Raw genomic sequence first — 13,624 nt, 5'->3', positions numbered from 1 at the left:
GCAAGGGGGAGTCCGCCGCCATCCCGGCAGCCATAGCGACGACGCTTCCCGCAGTGACGGGAGCAGGCGGGGGGGGCGCCGCACAAAGGGGGCGCCGCGCGAGCCCGCAGCCAGCGGCCCCGAGCGGTGAGTGCGGGGCGGGGGGTGCCGCGCGATGCCTGCGGGGCGGGACAGGAGCACCGCCTCGTGCCTGCCGTCCGCTGCCCCGCGCCGAGCGGCCCTTACAGGCCGGGCCTCCTCTTTGGGCCGGGCCTTCGCGGGCGCCGCCGGCCCCGGTGAGGCCGCGCCGTCAGGCCTTAGCCCGCAGCGAGGCGGCCGGGCCGGGGCGGTGCGGGGCGGTGCCGGGCCGGGCTGTCACATCGCGCTGTGCCGGGCCGGGCTGTCAGAGCGCCGCTGCCGCCGCCTTGATCTCCGCTGCTGAATAACAAAGGAGATAAATGAAGCGTGTGCCGTCGCTCCTGTTTCTCTGCTTTCAGTAGGTGCGCCTTAAAGGCCAATTAGAATGTCTTCTTTCCCGTGTGTCTCTTAAGGAAGAGCCTTTCGCTCGGTGAATCGGTGCCGTCCTGACATTTGATCTGAGTAGCTGAACCTGGGGGCGAAAGGCCACGTAGCGCTGAACGGCGCACTGTGCTCTGAGGGCCGGGCACGGCGCCGTGTGCCCTTGGGGCCTTCAGCGCCCCATGAATGGATCAGGAAGCCCGGCTGGGATCCCACGTGTCCCGGCTGTTGCACCCCTCAGGTGTGTCAGGATAAAAGCTGCTGTCGTCACCTTGTCAGCGTTTGTGGAAAAAGTAAAGGAAAAATAACGCGGATGCAGTAAGTTGTGCTGTCGGTTCTTGTAAGTGACCCCATCTGGGACTCTTCCATTCCCAGCATCCTGAGAGCAGTCACAGTGATGCTTCTCACTGCTCTGTGTGGTAGCAGGTTTGGGAAGCCTCAGAGCGGCTCTGCCAGTTCGGATGTGACTTTCCACCCACTTCAGTGCTTTGCAGAACGTGTGCCCTCTTAGATCAGCAAACTGAGGTGAGGTTAACCAGCCCTCTCAAGGTCACAGGGTCGGTGACAGAGCTGGCAATAATGGGACGCAGCCATCCCCAGCGCCGGCTCTGTGCTCATCGCTGGGTGACTCTCCCAGATAATTGCAGGTAGTTTAAACACTGCGTTGCGTAAGTGTGTTGGGAGGCCTTCAGTACCTTCTGGGGAGATGAAACATTATAGATCTGCTTCACATCTTACGCTCTGTTTGCATGGAGCTCCCACTGAAGCTTAAACTTCTCCTGGCATTGGGTGGGATTCTGAGGACTTCGTGGCTTATTCTGTAAACATACACTCCAAAGCCATCTGTGTCTCCGTTGTGCATTTGTTAAGCAATGGTGTGGAGAAGCTCCTTGCGTCGATTTCGAGGGTAGATGATGGGATAGAACAAACACAGATGACACCGTAATGACAGTGGATGTAAGGAGTCCTCTGAATAAAGTGTTTACCAAATGATGTCCTGTTATTTGCCACAGTTTAGGGGGAAAATCCAAACAAGTGTGCTGGGAAGGTATCCCAGCAAGGCCACTTGTCAGCTGAAATAATTCTCTCACAAGGAACGCTTGTGGCTTGCCTAGAAAACTACAACTTTCTATCCTGAACGACACTGCTGTGTCAGCAAATGTGTGTGCCGTATAGCTGAGTCTGCCAGGTTTTACTTCTGCCAGTTTGAGTGCTGACTTCTCATCCAGCCAAGTTAAATAAGAAAAGGAAGCAATAATGGGATGTACTTCTTTTTAGGGTTGTTTGATTTCAGTGTGAAAGCTCGTGGAATCCAGGAAGGTTTGTGCACTGTTAGCAATGGATGTGTAGGAACCAGACCTGCTGGTAGGCTTATGGTGCACGGCTCTCCTGGTGCTGTGATGTGTGGGTTGGGAGCACCTGGCTGCTTGCTGGGAACTGGAGCTGTGCTGTGATGCCAGGAATCAGTATGGTATGTTTGAGAACCAGTTGTTCTCACACGAACTTACTGTATTCTGTGTTAATTTTGGGGGGGGAATAAATAATAAAGTACAAAATCTGCCTATCAGAAGCTTCAGAAGAAATTATTTCCTCTGCTGATTATTTGGCACAAAGTCTCATATCAATAATATAATAATATATTTTACATATATTGAGCTATCTAAATGGAACAATGAATTTCACTTGGCAGTAGCTCATCCAGTTTAGCAGGCAATATTGCCTACAGGCGCTCCACGCAGTGATCTTGGAGCTTGTTCATTCCTCTGAAACAAAAGGGATTTATGGAAGTTCTCAGCAGCAGCATGGAGCCACTCACAGATCTGTTTCTGTTTCCAGTCCCTTCTTAATAAGGTAGCAGAGCATCAGCTTTGGAACGCTCTCATTGGGGATTTGTTTTCAGAGTATTATTAGTAGCGTTTCAGTGTAGCGGAAATAAACCTGTGCTCTGCAAAGAAAGTGGGCCCAGGGAAAGGTGTTCCGGTCACAGCAGTTCTCTAAGAAGTTGCTATTTTGAATAAGAAAAGCTTAATAAGAAACACAACTTGTCAATCTAAAGATGGGACTGCAAAAATAGCCTCCATACGTCCCGGCAAACATGCATTGCTGTCACGTTTCAAATACGAAGCATCAGTTTGGTGCTTGGAAATGTAAACATCGACATGTTTTGAATGCAAAACCCCGATCCTGTGTTTCTGTTTGTTCACGATGCTATGGCAATTCAATGCTAGACGGTTCAGAAACAATTTCAGATCAGGTTGTTTGTCTGGAGAACAGCTGGGATGGATGTTTTGTAAAGCTGCGTTTAAAGCAGAAATTACAGCTCAGTGGGAACTTCTTATCCTATCTTCTACTGCAGAATAAAGCTGAGCCTCACAGAACACCTTTAGTTTGGTAATAAACCTTGAGGAAGTACAGTGAAATCTGACAGTCTTGGGGGGGAAAATATGTGAAGCTGTTTGACTGTGTTGTGTCTGCAGTGTGTAAGATGACTGGCATGCGATGTGTGCTGAGGAATCTGCCCTTCATTTTATTGGACAAATCACGTTTGGGATTGTTGCTCGATCAGGTCAGAGGTTCTGGTTTTAGTTCTGGAATGAGACTCAGTAAAAACAACCTGTGGGGGTGGCAAAGGAGAGTTACGGTGGTTATGTTTTGTGTAGAGGCAGAGTTGGGAGAAAACCTTTCTTATTTCTGAACCCGGTAATAAATCCAACATCTATTTGGTGTTATTCATCCCAGTTATTTCTCGATTCATTGCCAGTAACTACTGTGCAATCATAACAAGACCTTAAGTTTAGACAAAGCGTGAAGATGTTCCCCATTCCTTTGTTCTGAGTCTGCCTGTGTGAGCAGATACCTCAGTTATACTTCATCCAGGAACGTCTGCGTAGCTCACAGAGCAGCGAGACTCCTTTCAGTGCTGCCCACTGCTGCCTTACGCCTTTGTTTCCTCACTTTGCTCTTTTCTCAACTGTTTGTTTTCTGAGGTGAGAGTGGCATTTGTTTGTGTTGTTTTGCTTTGTGTTGCAAAAAGTCACTTTGCAGGGTCAGGGCAGACTGGGGGCTCCCAGCTTGTGTTACACTGAAGAAGTGCTAATCCATTTCTTTTAGAGCAGTTTGTTAAATAGGCACAATCTGATGTGCAAATAGAAAAGGTATTTCCATGTTTTTGAAAGACAGTATTCAGTTATGCATCTACCTGTATGCAAGTTCTACCTTCTTACATCTTTGTTGTCCGCCTCGGTTTAATACAGATTCATGGAACAATCTTCTTACCTTCTCTCTCTTTTTTTTCCCCTTTTTTTCCTTCAGAATTGCCAAAATGCTTTGGAATTCTTAAACAGTTCTAAAACTGAAGTTGCTGAAGATACAAAACTCATAAGAACACAAGAAGCAGCAAGGAGGATTCAGTGCCAATGCAGCAACAAAGAAGACAGCCAGAGTTAGTGGAAGGAAATCTTCCTGTTTTTGTTTTTCCTACAGAACTTATATTTTATGCAGATGACCAGTCAACACACAAGCAGGTGTTGACTCTATATAACCCCTATGAGTTTGCCTTAAAATTCAAAGGTGGGTTTCTTAGGTTAAGTTGTATTTAAGGATTAGTTGGTGATCTTGAACAATCCAATTATAGTTTGTGTAACCGATCATATTTGCAATGAAACCAAAGCCCTGTCTTCACTTGTGTCTGTTAATGAAATAGTTGAGGTGTTAATTTGTGACTTGTCACCTCTGCTGTCCTTTTCTTTGCAGTTCTTTGTACAACTCCAAACAAGTATGCGGTGGTGGATGCGACTGGTGCAGTGAAGCCTCAGTGCTGTGTTGATATGTAAGTAAAAAGTATGGGCTTTTTTCTCCTGATAGTCTGACATCTAATCACCTTAATTTCCTTCATTATCGTAAAGGTAGGAAATGATAGCATCCATAGCATAAATTATAGAAATGTTACCGTGTTTTCCTGATCTCTTGTATTCTTGTGTCCATCCAGTCTTTACTGTTCTTTTACTCTAGGGAAAAGGTAACAATTTTGAGGTAGTTCCTTTAGTTTTCTCTTTAAGCATAAATAAAATGCTTCTAAATGCATCCTGCAGCGTACTTCACAAACCATCAGTGTGAGTACAGAGCCTCTGAGTATTACTTCCGTATTTCTAACGAGAAGAACAAGACCACCCCCAGGGCTGGGATTTCTTTGTGAGAAATATTTGTTAGCAGACTGACAAAGTGAAAATGTGTGCAGTTCTACTGAATGCATTTTCCTTCGACATACTTAATAAAGATACTCCTGCCCATCTTTCACCCTGACCACCTGTCTTGTACTCCCTGCTCTTTCTCTCCTTACCCCCCACCCCCTTTTACTTCTCCTTTCAGGTCCCAGCATAATAACAGAGGAAAGATGAATGCTGGTTAAGTTACTCCAATAACGTGTAGGGCCTGCAGGCTGCTATAATTCAAAGTAGAGGAACCAATAGATATGATAAAATTATCCAACTTTTTTCACTGTGTTTGCAGCGTTGTTTCTGTGAAGCACAGATAGAACAAAATTAATGAGAATATCAGTAAGCTACTGTAGTGTTTAGCAGACATTTACACAGTCCTGATGTTCAGTTCATCTTCGGCTTAAACAAATGTATTTTATCTAATAAGAAAAATAAGAGGTATGCATATTTTCTGGGGAGTTTTTGTGTGGCAAAGAGAACCCCATCTGGTTCTGCCAATGTTGTTGTCCAACGTCAGTGTTTACTGCAAAGATAAGAGCAGTACTAGGTAAGTGTGGCCACTTTCCAGGTAAACATATTTTACAGAGCTTCTAATTATGCAATGGCCTCTAAAAAGAAACATGAGAATGTATCTGTTTATAAGGGACTGCAGAAATTATCTCTTTGCTTGGCAGCAGATGCATGTTCTCCTAGTGCAGCGTTATGTACAGATTTTGTTTAGGTTAATGGTACCATATACTAGGAGAATAAAAAGCTATAAATGAGCTCTTAAAGGGAGAAATAATTTATCAGAACAGCAGATTTAGTTTCCAGGGTTGTATGTATTTAGTATTGCAGGGGGAAAAATCCTTCTGTTTTAGTAAAAGCACTCGCTGAACCAACACTGAACTTCTTGAAAGCCTGACATAAGCACACTGCTTGGATTCTAAAGTAAAACCACAGACTTATGCCCATCTTATATAAGAGGGATGACTTAGTTTCTGTTTCATTTTTGAATGGTCTGTTCAGACTATATACTAGTTACAGGAACTTGCTCTGTGCTTATGATTGTAGATACCTTGTTGTGGTGACGCACTGGAACAGGTTGCCCAAGGAGGTTGGATGCCCCATCCCTGCAGGCATTCAAGGCCAGGCTGGATGTGGTTCTGGGCAGTCTGGTCTGGTGGTTGGCGACCCTGCACACAGCAGGGGGTTGGAACTGGATGGTCACTGTGGTGGTCCCTCTCAACCCAGGCCATTCTATGACTCTAGGATTCCTTTAAAGTAAACCTGAAACAAATATGTGTTTCTTGTAGCATTTTAATCCACGTGCATCACAAAGATAGTACCCTTTAATTGTTTCCAAAAAGCTTACCCCGTATTAATAAAGGTAAAACCACTTTAAACCACTTTTTCCCCTCAGGATGTGGCAACCTTCTTGAAGCCATATCACTTATACATGGGTGTTTTTTCAGGTTAGCTATTATTATCTTAGAAATTTAGAGTAGCCTGTCATAAAGAAGAAAAAAAAAATGTCTTCCACTCCAGAAAAAATGCACTTTGCTTTAACTAAGAGCTGATATGACTTAAAAACCTGAATGTTTTCTTTTTTTAGTGCTAGATGTGTATTTTCATAATGAATCATAAATGCAGAGAGGAGGCAGGTGAACAGAGCAGTGTGCAAAGGTCTGTATTGCCTTTGATCAGTGTTATTTTTAGACTGTGCCTTTTACATGTCCTGCATATGGGTTTTTTTCCACATCAAATACCATAAAACTGGAAGTAATATAAAGGCTGTCACAGTGCCTTAATTTTAAGGCATCTTGGTCAGCTTGTTCAAAACAGCAGAGTTCACAGTGGTTGCTGGACAGTGCAAAAGCCTGTGAGGGGAAAAAATGGACTCCAGGCATGGCTCAGTGTGTGCCTATGCTGCAGCTGAGGGGTCTGATTGCAGCTTGGATAGATAAGAGCAGGCCTAGCTCTTGCTAGCTGATCAAGTATCTGCAGTATTTCAGTTCAGGCTGCAGAATATGATCAAGGTAGCAAGACTGCTGAGCAAAGCTTTAACAGCACAGAGCTCTACTTTTGAGAGCCAAGCTTGCTCACTGAAAGGTGGGAAATGTTTATGTAGGTACATAGCTGTAATTCTGACTGCAGTTACATGCCTTAAACTGGTGAGTTTCTGATCTTGAAAGCCTCTTTAAAGCCCACTGACTCTGACCCATAGAGAGAACTAGCTTTGCTTCTGAGAAAATGCAATTTCAAAGCTTTGAGCCTGTTTTCCTGAAGAGATTTCTGCCATCACCTTGTCTGTCCAAGCATTCGGCAGCCCCTCTTTTCTTCCCTACATCCCCCTCGACCTTTCAACATACTAGACAGCACATAGCAAAATTGTTTTAAGAGGAGGCATCTTTCAGGTAATGGGTATCTTGTGAAAATTTTAGACAGGTCCCTAATGGTGTGTTCAGAGAAAGAATAGCTGTTCTTTTCAGCCAGCCAATTGGAGCAAATATGTTTAGGAACTAGAATACTCTATCACGGTGCAGCAAACACAGGGAGGAAAGAGATGAGGCAAGATCAAGTCTTCAAGAGCATGGAGTGACTGAGGATGGAATGGGGATGTGAACCATTGCAGTGCATCTGTGTGGGGAAAACAGGGGAAACACTGGCATTGCAGGGCATGATTCCCCAGGAGACAACATTTTTACTAGCTCCTCTGTTTGACATTTGTTTGCTCTGCAGTGTGATTCGTCACAGAGATGTTCGTGCTACTCACTATGGTGCGATAGATAAATTCCGTCTGCAAGTGTCTGAGCAAAGCCAGAGGAAAGCACTAGGGAGAAAGGAGATTATTGCTACTCTGCTTCCATCTGCAAAGGAACCACCGCAACAAAAGGAAGAGGAAGAAAAGCGAATAAAAGAACACCTGTCTGAAAGTGTCTTCTTTGAGCAGACTTTGTGTCAACCAGGTAGTTGAAATCTTTATCCCTCCTGCTCTCTGAATCGTTTTTGAATAGCTTAAATGAATAGGAAGACTAGACTAAAGTAAGCATTAAGATCATTCTTATTAGTTACCTTTATCACCAAAGGACGGTTGCTCTCAGGAAGCAAACTGTGACAGTTCTGCTTGTGCCATCTTGATTAATTATATTTTTTTTCTTGTTTGCCTGAAAAGTACAAAAAAAAAAAACAACAAAATTGCTAGCTGGAAACTTCATCTGTTTTGTGTGTGAGGAAGTGAATCTACAGTCCTGGGCAAAGCCTGGACCAAACAACTCAATCAAAGCAATAGGAAGAGAGAGAAAAGGCATTGAGTCTTACTGGAAGTGAATCTGAAACTTCTGAATTATAATGTAATATTCCTGTCACTGCTTGCTTTTTCATGACAAGAACAAAAATAAGTTCCTGAAAAGAAACTAACTTGCTTGAGAGCGTTTTCTCCTGCTAAAATCAAACCGTGCCAGCATTTATAAATGTTTTGCTGGCTGGTGCAACACCTTGTATGAAGAAAAAAAGATTAGCAGAACCATCTCAGTATGTACTGTAGGAGGATACGTGGTTAAACTAAACCTACACCATCTCTGGGCCCACAGAACACATTGTTAGTATGGTAGTTGTTCCAGTAGAGAGGGTTTGAACCATTCTGAACAATCTGATATTGGTCTTAATCCAAACGCTATTTCTTTGCTTAAAACCCTCAGTTAAATTATATTGCTTGCTTACAGAAAAGCAGTGAACAGCAACTTTGCATATAACCTGCAACCTAGAAATAACAGTCTACTGGAATTAAAGTAGGGCATGCAATGCCAGTCACAGTGAGGATAGCAAACTTTGCTAACAGCATTTGTTAATTTCTAACAGGTGGCTCTTAGCATTGTCAGATGTTAAGAACTTGGTTAGGAGCATTCAACTGACTCACCAACAGCTCTTCTTAAAGAAAATGGTTGAAGCGTGTAATTGAGGTTGCAGTTCCTAAACTGCAGCACAGCAAAGAGCATGGAGGACAAATGAATCTATAGCTTGTGTTTCCTTGTTTGGCTGATACTGAATCATGGTAGTTCATTTTTTAAAGCAAGTTAAACACGCTACTCATCTGTGGCATGTAAACTGGGTCTGGGGCAGGCCTTAAATTCTCCTCTAAAGAAAGAAGGGAGGCTCATCTGGGCCAAATGCCTGTGCTTTTGCTCTAGCCAAGATTTGTTCTGGAGATGTAAGAGTTTTCTGCCTGCGTACCTTCCTTTGGTTTTCTTTCCCAATTAACTACTAATTGCACAGGGAACGTATCAATGTCAGGATGCATAATGAAACCTCAAGCATGGCTGAAACGTCTAACTGTCAGGAGTGTGTATATATAGCTACTAGGCCTGGCAGGCTCTGTTCCTCAGAAGGGAGAGATTTGGAAAGTCATGTGAAAACAAATTCCAGCATCAGCCTTGGAACAGGGAGCAGCCTCCTGCACTGCAGAACGCAAAAAGCTTCAGAACGTGGGTGTAAGAGTTGTTTTCCATCCCCTCCAAACTCAAAGGGTTAAAGAAAATATCAAGGTAGCACAGCTCTGATGTTACATGGGTGAATGTTCCTTACAAATGGCACTGTTCTGTTTTTCAGAAAACAGACCTGCCTCATCGGGACCTAGTTTACTAACAGTCTTCCTGGGAATAGTGTGTATTGCAGCACTAATGCTACCTACATTGGGGGAAATGGAATCCCTGGTGCCTCTCTACCTCCATTTAAGTGTGAATCAAAAGTTAGTTGCTGCTTATGTTTTAGGTAAGTATTCTGGATCTTGTGTTTTAATGGAGCATTTGTGATTTGGGAAACTTCTCAGCTGTTTGTCAGCAGCTTCAGGAAACGTGGCAACAAAGAACCGCCTTAAATTTCCTTCTGCATCCCCACTTAATATCTTAAGTTACAGTCAGAATGATGTATGAAGGGAAAGTGATTATTATAAATCTTTTAGACCAGATTCTATTCAGTATTACATATGGGCCCCTACTTGCTAATTCTATCTTCATTTGATGACTGGCCAAATAATTAATACCTATAATCATCTGCCAGCAGAGCTGAGTATAATATATTACTGTTTCTTACACTGAATACAGAGGTAGTCCATTGCAGAACCTAGAGCTCTTCTGGTTTTATTTCTCTCTCCAAATGAGCTGGTCTGAAAGGCTCTGTTCAGTGTCATCTTGATAAGTGGTTGAAATGTTCAAAAATAAATAGTTATTATTGCTTACTGAGAGATCACTGCCATCCACAACTCTTCCTGATCGCGAACTTGCTCCTAAATTAGGAAGCACAGATAAGTTGCACACTTCATTTGATTTGACTGTTTTTCTGTAGCTATTTCAGACTGGAAGAGCACTCACACTTAACTCAGTTCTCCCATCCCACTACCTGGCAGAAATGAGAATCTAAAGAGAAGGAGATAGGCAGCTTCAAACTGATAGCTGGAGATGAGGTAGTGGTGGGAAAGGATGCGAGATCTTACCGATTAAATGCACACAGTTTAGTGACTGACTTTGACAAGCTGGTCTGCTGAAAGGGTTTTAAAACTCACCCGTTGCTAACTAGAAGCCTGTCTTTAGCTGAGCTGATGGCAGTGTGTTTTCAGATTAGAGTCTTGCAGTAATCCTGGTTTTCTTTTTACCTCTAACTTTGAAAATAGTTCCAGTTTCTGCTGGCGACAACTATAGCATCAAACCATTTTGCAATAGTCTACCTCTTTGTAGGTGCGTTGTGAAGTCCATGCATGTCTTGATTGTCCTGGTGGCAGGGCTCTCACTGCTCATGAAGAGGCTCCTCTGGGTACAGCACTTATCTACAACGCAAGTAGATTGCCTTTAAGAAGGTGCAAACACTTTCTGCCACAGTGAAGTGCAACTGGATTGTTTAGTTTTTAATTGAAAGGGGAGGTTTATGCCACACCAGTGACAGTACATGCCATTTGAGAAGCATTTGCTTTACAGTAATGAGTTAAACCCATACACGTGGTGCAGGCTGTTCCATGGCACCTTCCAGAAGGATGTTACTCTGCAGTGATTTAAATAATGTAAATCAGGGCCTACAGCAGTTCTGGTAGTGGGGATCATCTGAGCTAATGCGGACCTTAAGGAATAGCCGAACTAGGATTCCTCTTTAGTGGGATGAAATGTTTGTCCAATGGAAGGCAGCATTGCATTTTATCTTTAAAATCTTCATCAAGTAAATAAGTTACATCAGTCTGTAGAGGCAACATGCTGAAAGAGTCTCAGCAATTTCTTTGTCTAGCGAGATCTGTAGGCTGTAAAATCTGTGCTGTAAAAGGCTATTATGGAAACATATTCCAAGCCTGAAATAAGATCGCCTAAGAACTGATGAACTGCCATTTTGATGTTACAGAAGGCCTGTGTGTTTTTCCATGTGCCTCTTTGCCCTGTGCTAAATAAATTCATGGCTTTTGTCTTTAATCAGCACAGTGAGTTTTTCAGTGTGGAAGCAGTAGGTTTTCCAACTCTGCTTTCATCCCTGCAGCCTGCCTTTAATTGTTAGGGGGGTTTTTTAGGCCTCTGTCAGAGCACTTTTTTCCTCTCCCTTCTTAAAGGTCACAGAGGCTGCAGACCGAGCAAAGACTGGTTTTAGACCAATGTTATTCTGCAGAGAAATGAATAAAAACCATCTTCTAGCTTTGAGTAACCTGCCTTGCTGCTGGCTCAGCATTTGAACACGCTGATTTTTGTCTCCATCAGAATTCGGAGCAATACTTGTGCTATTTACATAAGGGGTGTATATGAGCTCCTTCCGCATGCGATACTCCTGCTTTATTTTCTGCCCTGTGAAACAATAACTGTCTTCTCCATCTCAAAAAAATTAAAGCGTTTAGTTCTTACTCCTTCCTTTCAGGTCTCATCACCATGGTTATTCTGAGAACATGAGCAATGACTTAACAGGACATCAAACACCTTACTGTATATTCACATCATGAATGTGGACTGCCTTTTACTCCCATTGGGCTCATCAAGATGCTAGCAACTCTGTTCAGTGATCTCAGATCCCTTCAGAAGTGTAATATATTTTAACTATGTATAATAAATGAAAGACTCAAAGCACTTTCAGGTGCTTCTGTAACAGACAGCTATGAAATGTTCAGTGATACCTGTGAAAATAATTTGAAACACTTTTATATTTACGCCTACTGTAAAAAAGAAATCCTTATTAAAGCGACGTTTGTTATTTTTAGCCTATGTTCACATCAGTGCGTGATCACTATAAAAGCAAACTGTCATATGTAAAGCGTTCCTTTGGTTTGTGGCTGTACATGCTGAGGCTGATGCCTGACACTTCTGTATACGTACCAGGAGGAGGGCAGTCGTGGCTTATCAATCATTGAAGAAAATGGAACATTTTCATCAGTGAAACTATGAAATAAACCATTACATTTAGGTGAAGAAGTAATTCTCCAATTCCTTACTTCATTGGTACCGATGTATCACCGAGCACTCGTTTTCTTACCTGGGGAAGTAATTTCTGCAACAGACATTTTGTATCAACTGTAGACAATAAAAAGACCGGTTCTGTAGTCAGATCCTTTCCTTTCTTAGGGCTGCATGCAATCTGTGAGCGACGTGGCATTAACAGAACCTGAACTCACACCAGTGCAGAATTCAGCACCTTTTCCTCTTACAGACCAAACTAAGCACAGCAGCAAAGGCATTTTTGTCTCCACCTCCCCCCACCACACCTTACGGATGAGGCAGGATTCCTGCTGTATGAGGAAGTCCTGCTCAAAGTCCAGTGTTACATTCTAGGTGAACGTTTTTACCCCGTTTCACATTTCATTGCAGAGATGTTCAATCATAACATCTTACTCCTACTGATTCATTTCACCATGGCTGCATTTGGTTCATACGTACAAATCTATAAGGAGTCTATATAATAAATACGCTTTGATCTGTATAAGAACTGTTCTGGAAGTTAAACTTTCCCTTCCTGCATGTTACGGGTCACTTTTCTGGACTTTGTGCATGGAAGCACAAGGAAACCAGGCAGACGTGGCTGTTAAAAGAAGGATGAGGTTGAATTTACGTTAATAATGACTGTAAATTTCTTACATGTAACACACCAAGTCTTTAAAGGGCAATAAAACATTACTTTAGCTTGATTGCCAGGCGAACTGAGACTGTGTCATCTGTCAGCATCAGCTGATAAAGAAATAGACATGAATAGACCTTAAGGAAAAACATAAGTGTTGGTTTGAGCTCTTGGTGTTCCAGCTCTGTGCTCTGGCCAGAGCTCTCTTCCAGTTACACACAAAGACAGGCACGGCTCAAGGTTTTCCTGCTGCTACGGAGCTGCATCCTTGTTGTTTGGCTGTTACTTTTAAATACCTGCACTGTTAATTTGGACTCTTGTGAGACACATTTTGCCAATGTTCCTTTTCAAGGTACTTAGAAAGAAGCAGCCAGCACGGAACAAACACCTTGAGCAAAGAAATGGGGAACAAAGAGCTATCAGCAACCAAGAGAACTAAAACACTGCAGTGTTTCTCGTTCAAGGTCAAGCCAGGAACAACGAGCAGATAAAGTTTCCACACACAGCATAACTCAGCAGCTGTAGATAAAGCCCACGCTTAGGCAGAATAAGCATGAAAAAAATGCACATTTTGACTCTCTCATTTCAGGGAGATGACAGTGTAATCACATTTACTCTAACATTGAATAAATGAGACCTGAGCACAGCTGCCATTTAGAACTGAGGGAACTCATCACCTCGTGCCACAGTGAGACATAAGGGAGACGTGACCTTGGGGTGGGCGTACAAGGCTTAAAATGCATTCAGGATGCACTTATCTACCTGTGTGCACACACCTCTGGTACCCCGAGCCCTGCCAAACAGGGCTGTGGCAAACACTGAACACCTTTGGAAATAAGACCTGAGGCAGTGAATGCACT

The 13,624-nt window shown here is 43.2% G+C and overlaps 1 protein-coding gene across 1 annotated transcript; it reads left to right on the top strand.

Annotated features, from left to right (window-relative positions):
- The first annotated feature begins 12 nt into the window (after positions 1-12).
- Positions 13-12,829, top strand: MOSPD1 (motile sperm domain containing 1). Its single transcript, XM_072335204.1, has 6 exons — positions 13-126; positions 3,811-4,068; positions 4,252-4,327; positions 7,437-7,663; positions 9,303-9,464; positions 11,577-12,829. The coding sequence occupies exons 2-6, from the start codon at positions 3,915-3,917 to the stop codon at positions 11,606-11,608; spliced, it is 651 nt and encodes a 216-aa protein (XP_072191305.1). The 5' UTR covers positions 13-126; positions 3,811-3,914; the 3' UTR covers positions 11,609-12,829.
- The last annotated feature ends 795 nt before the right edge of the window (positions 12,830-13,624 follow it).

Source organism: Excalfactoria chinensis, chromosome 4, assembly GCF_039878825.1.
Source record: "Excalfactoria chinensis isolate bCotChi1 chromosome 4, bCotChi1.hap2, whole genome shotgun sequence".
Lineage (NCBI taxonomy): Eukaryota > Metazoa > Chordata > Aves > Galliformes > Phasianidae > Excalfactoria > Excalfactoria chinensis.
This window is presented reverse-complemented; position numbering and strand designations above follow the sequence as displayed.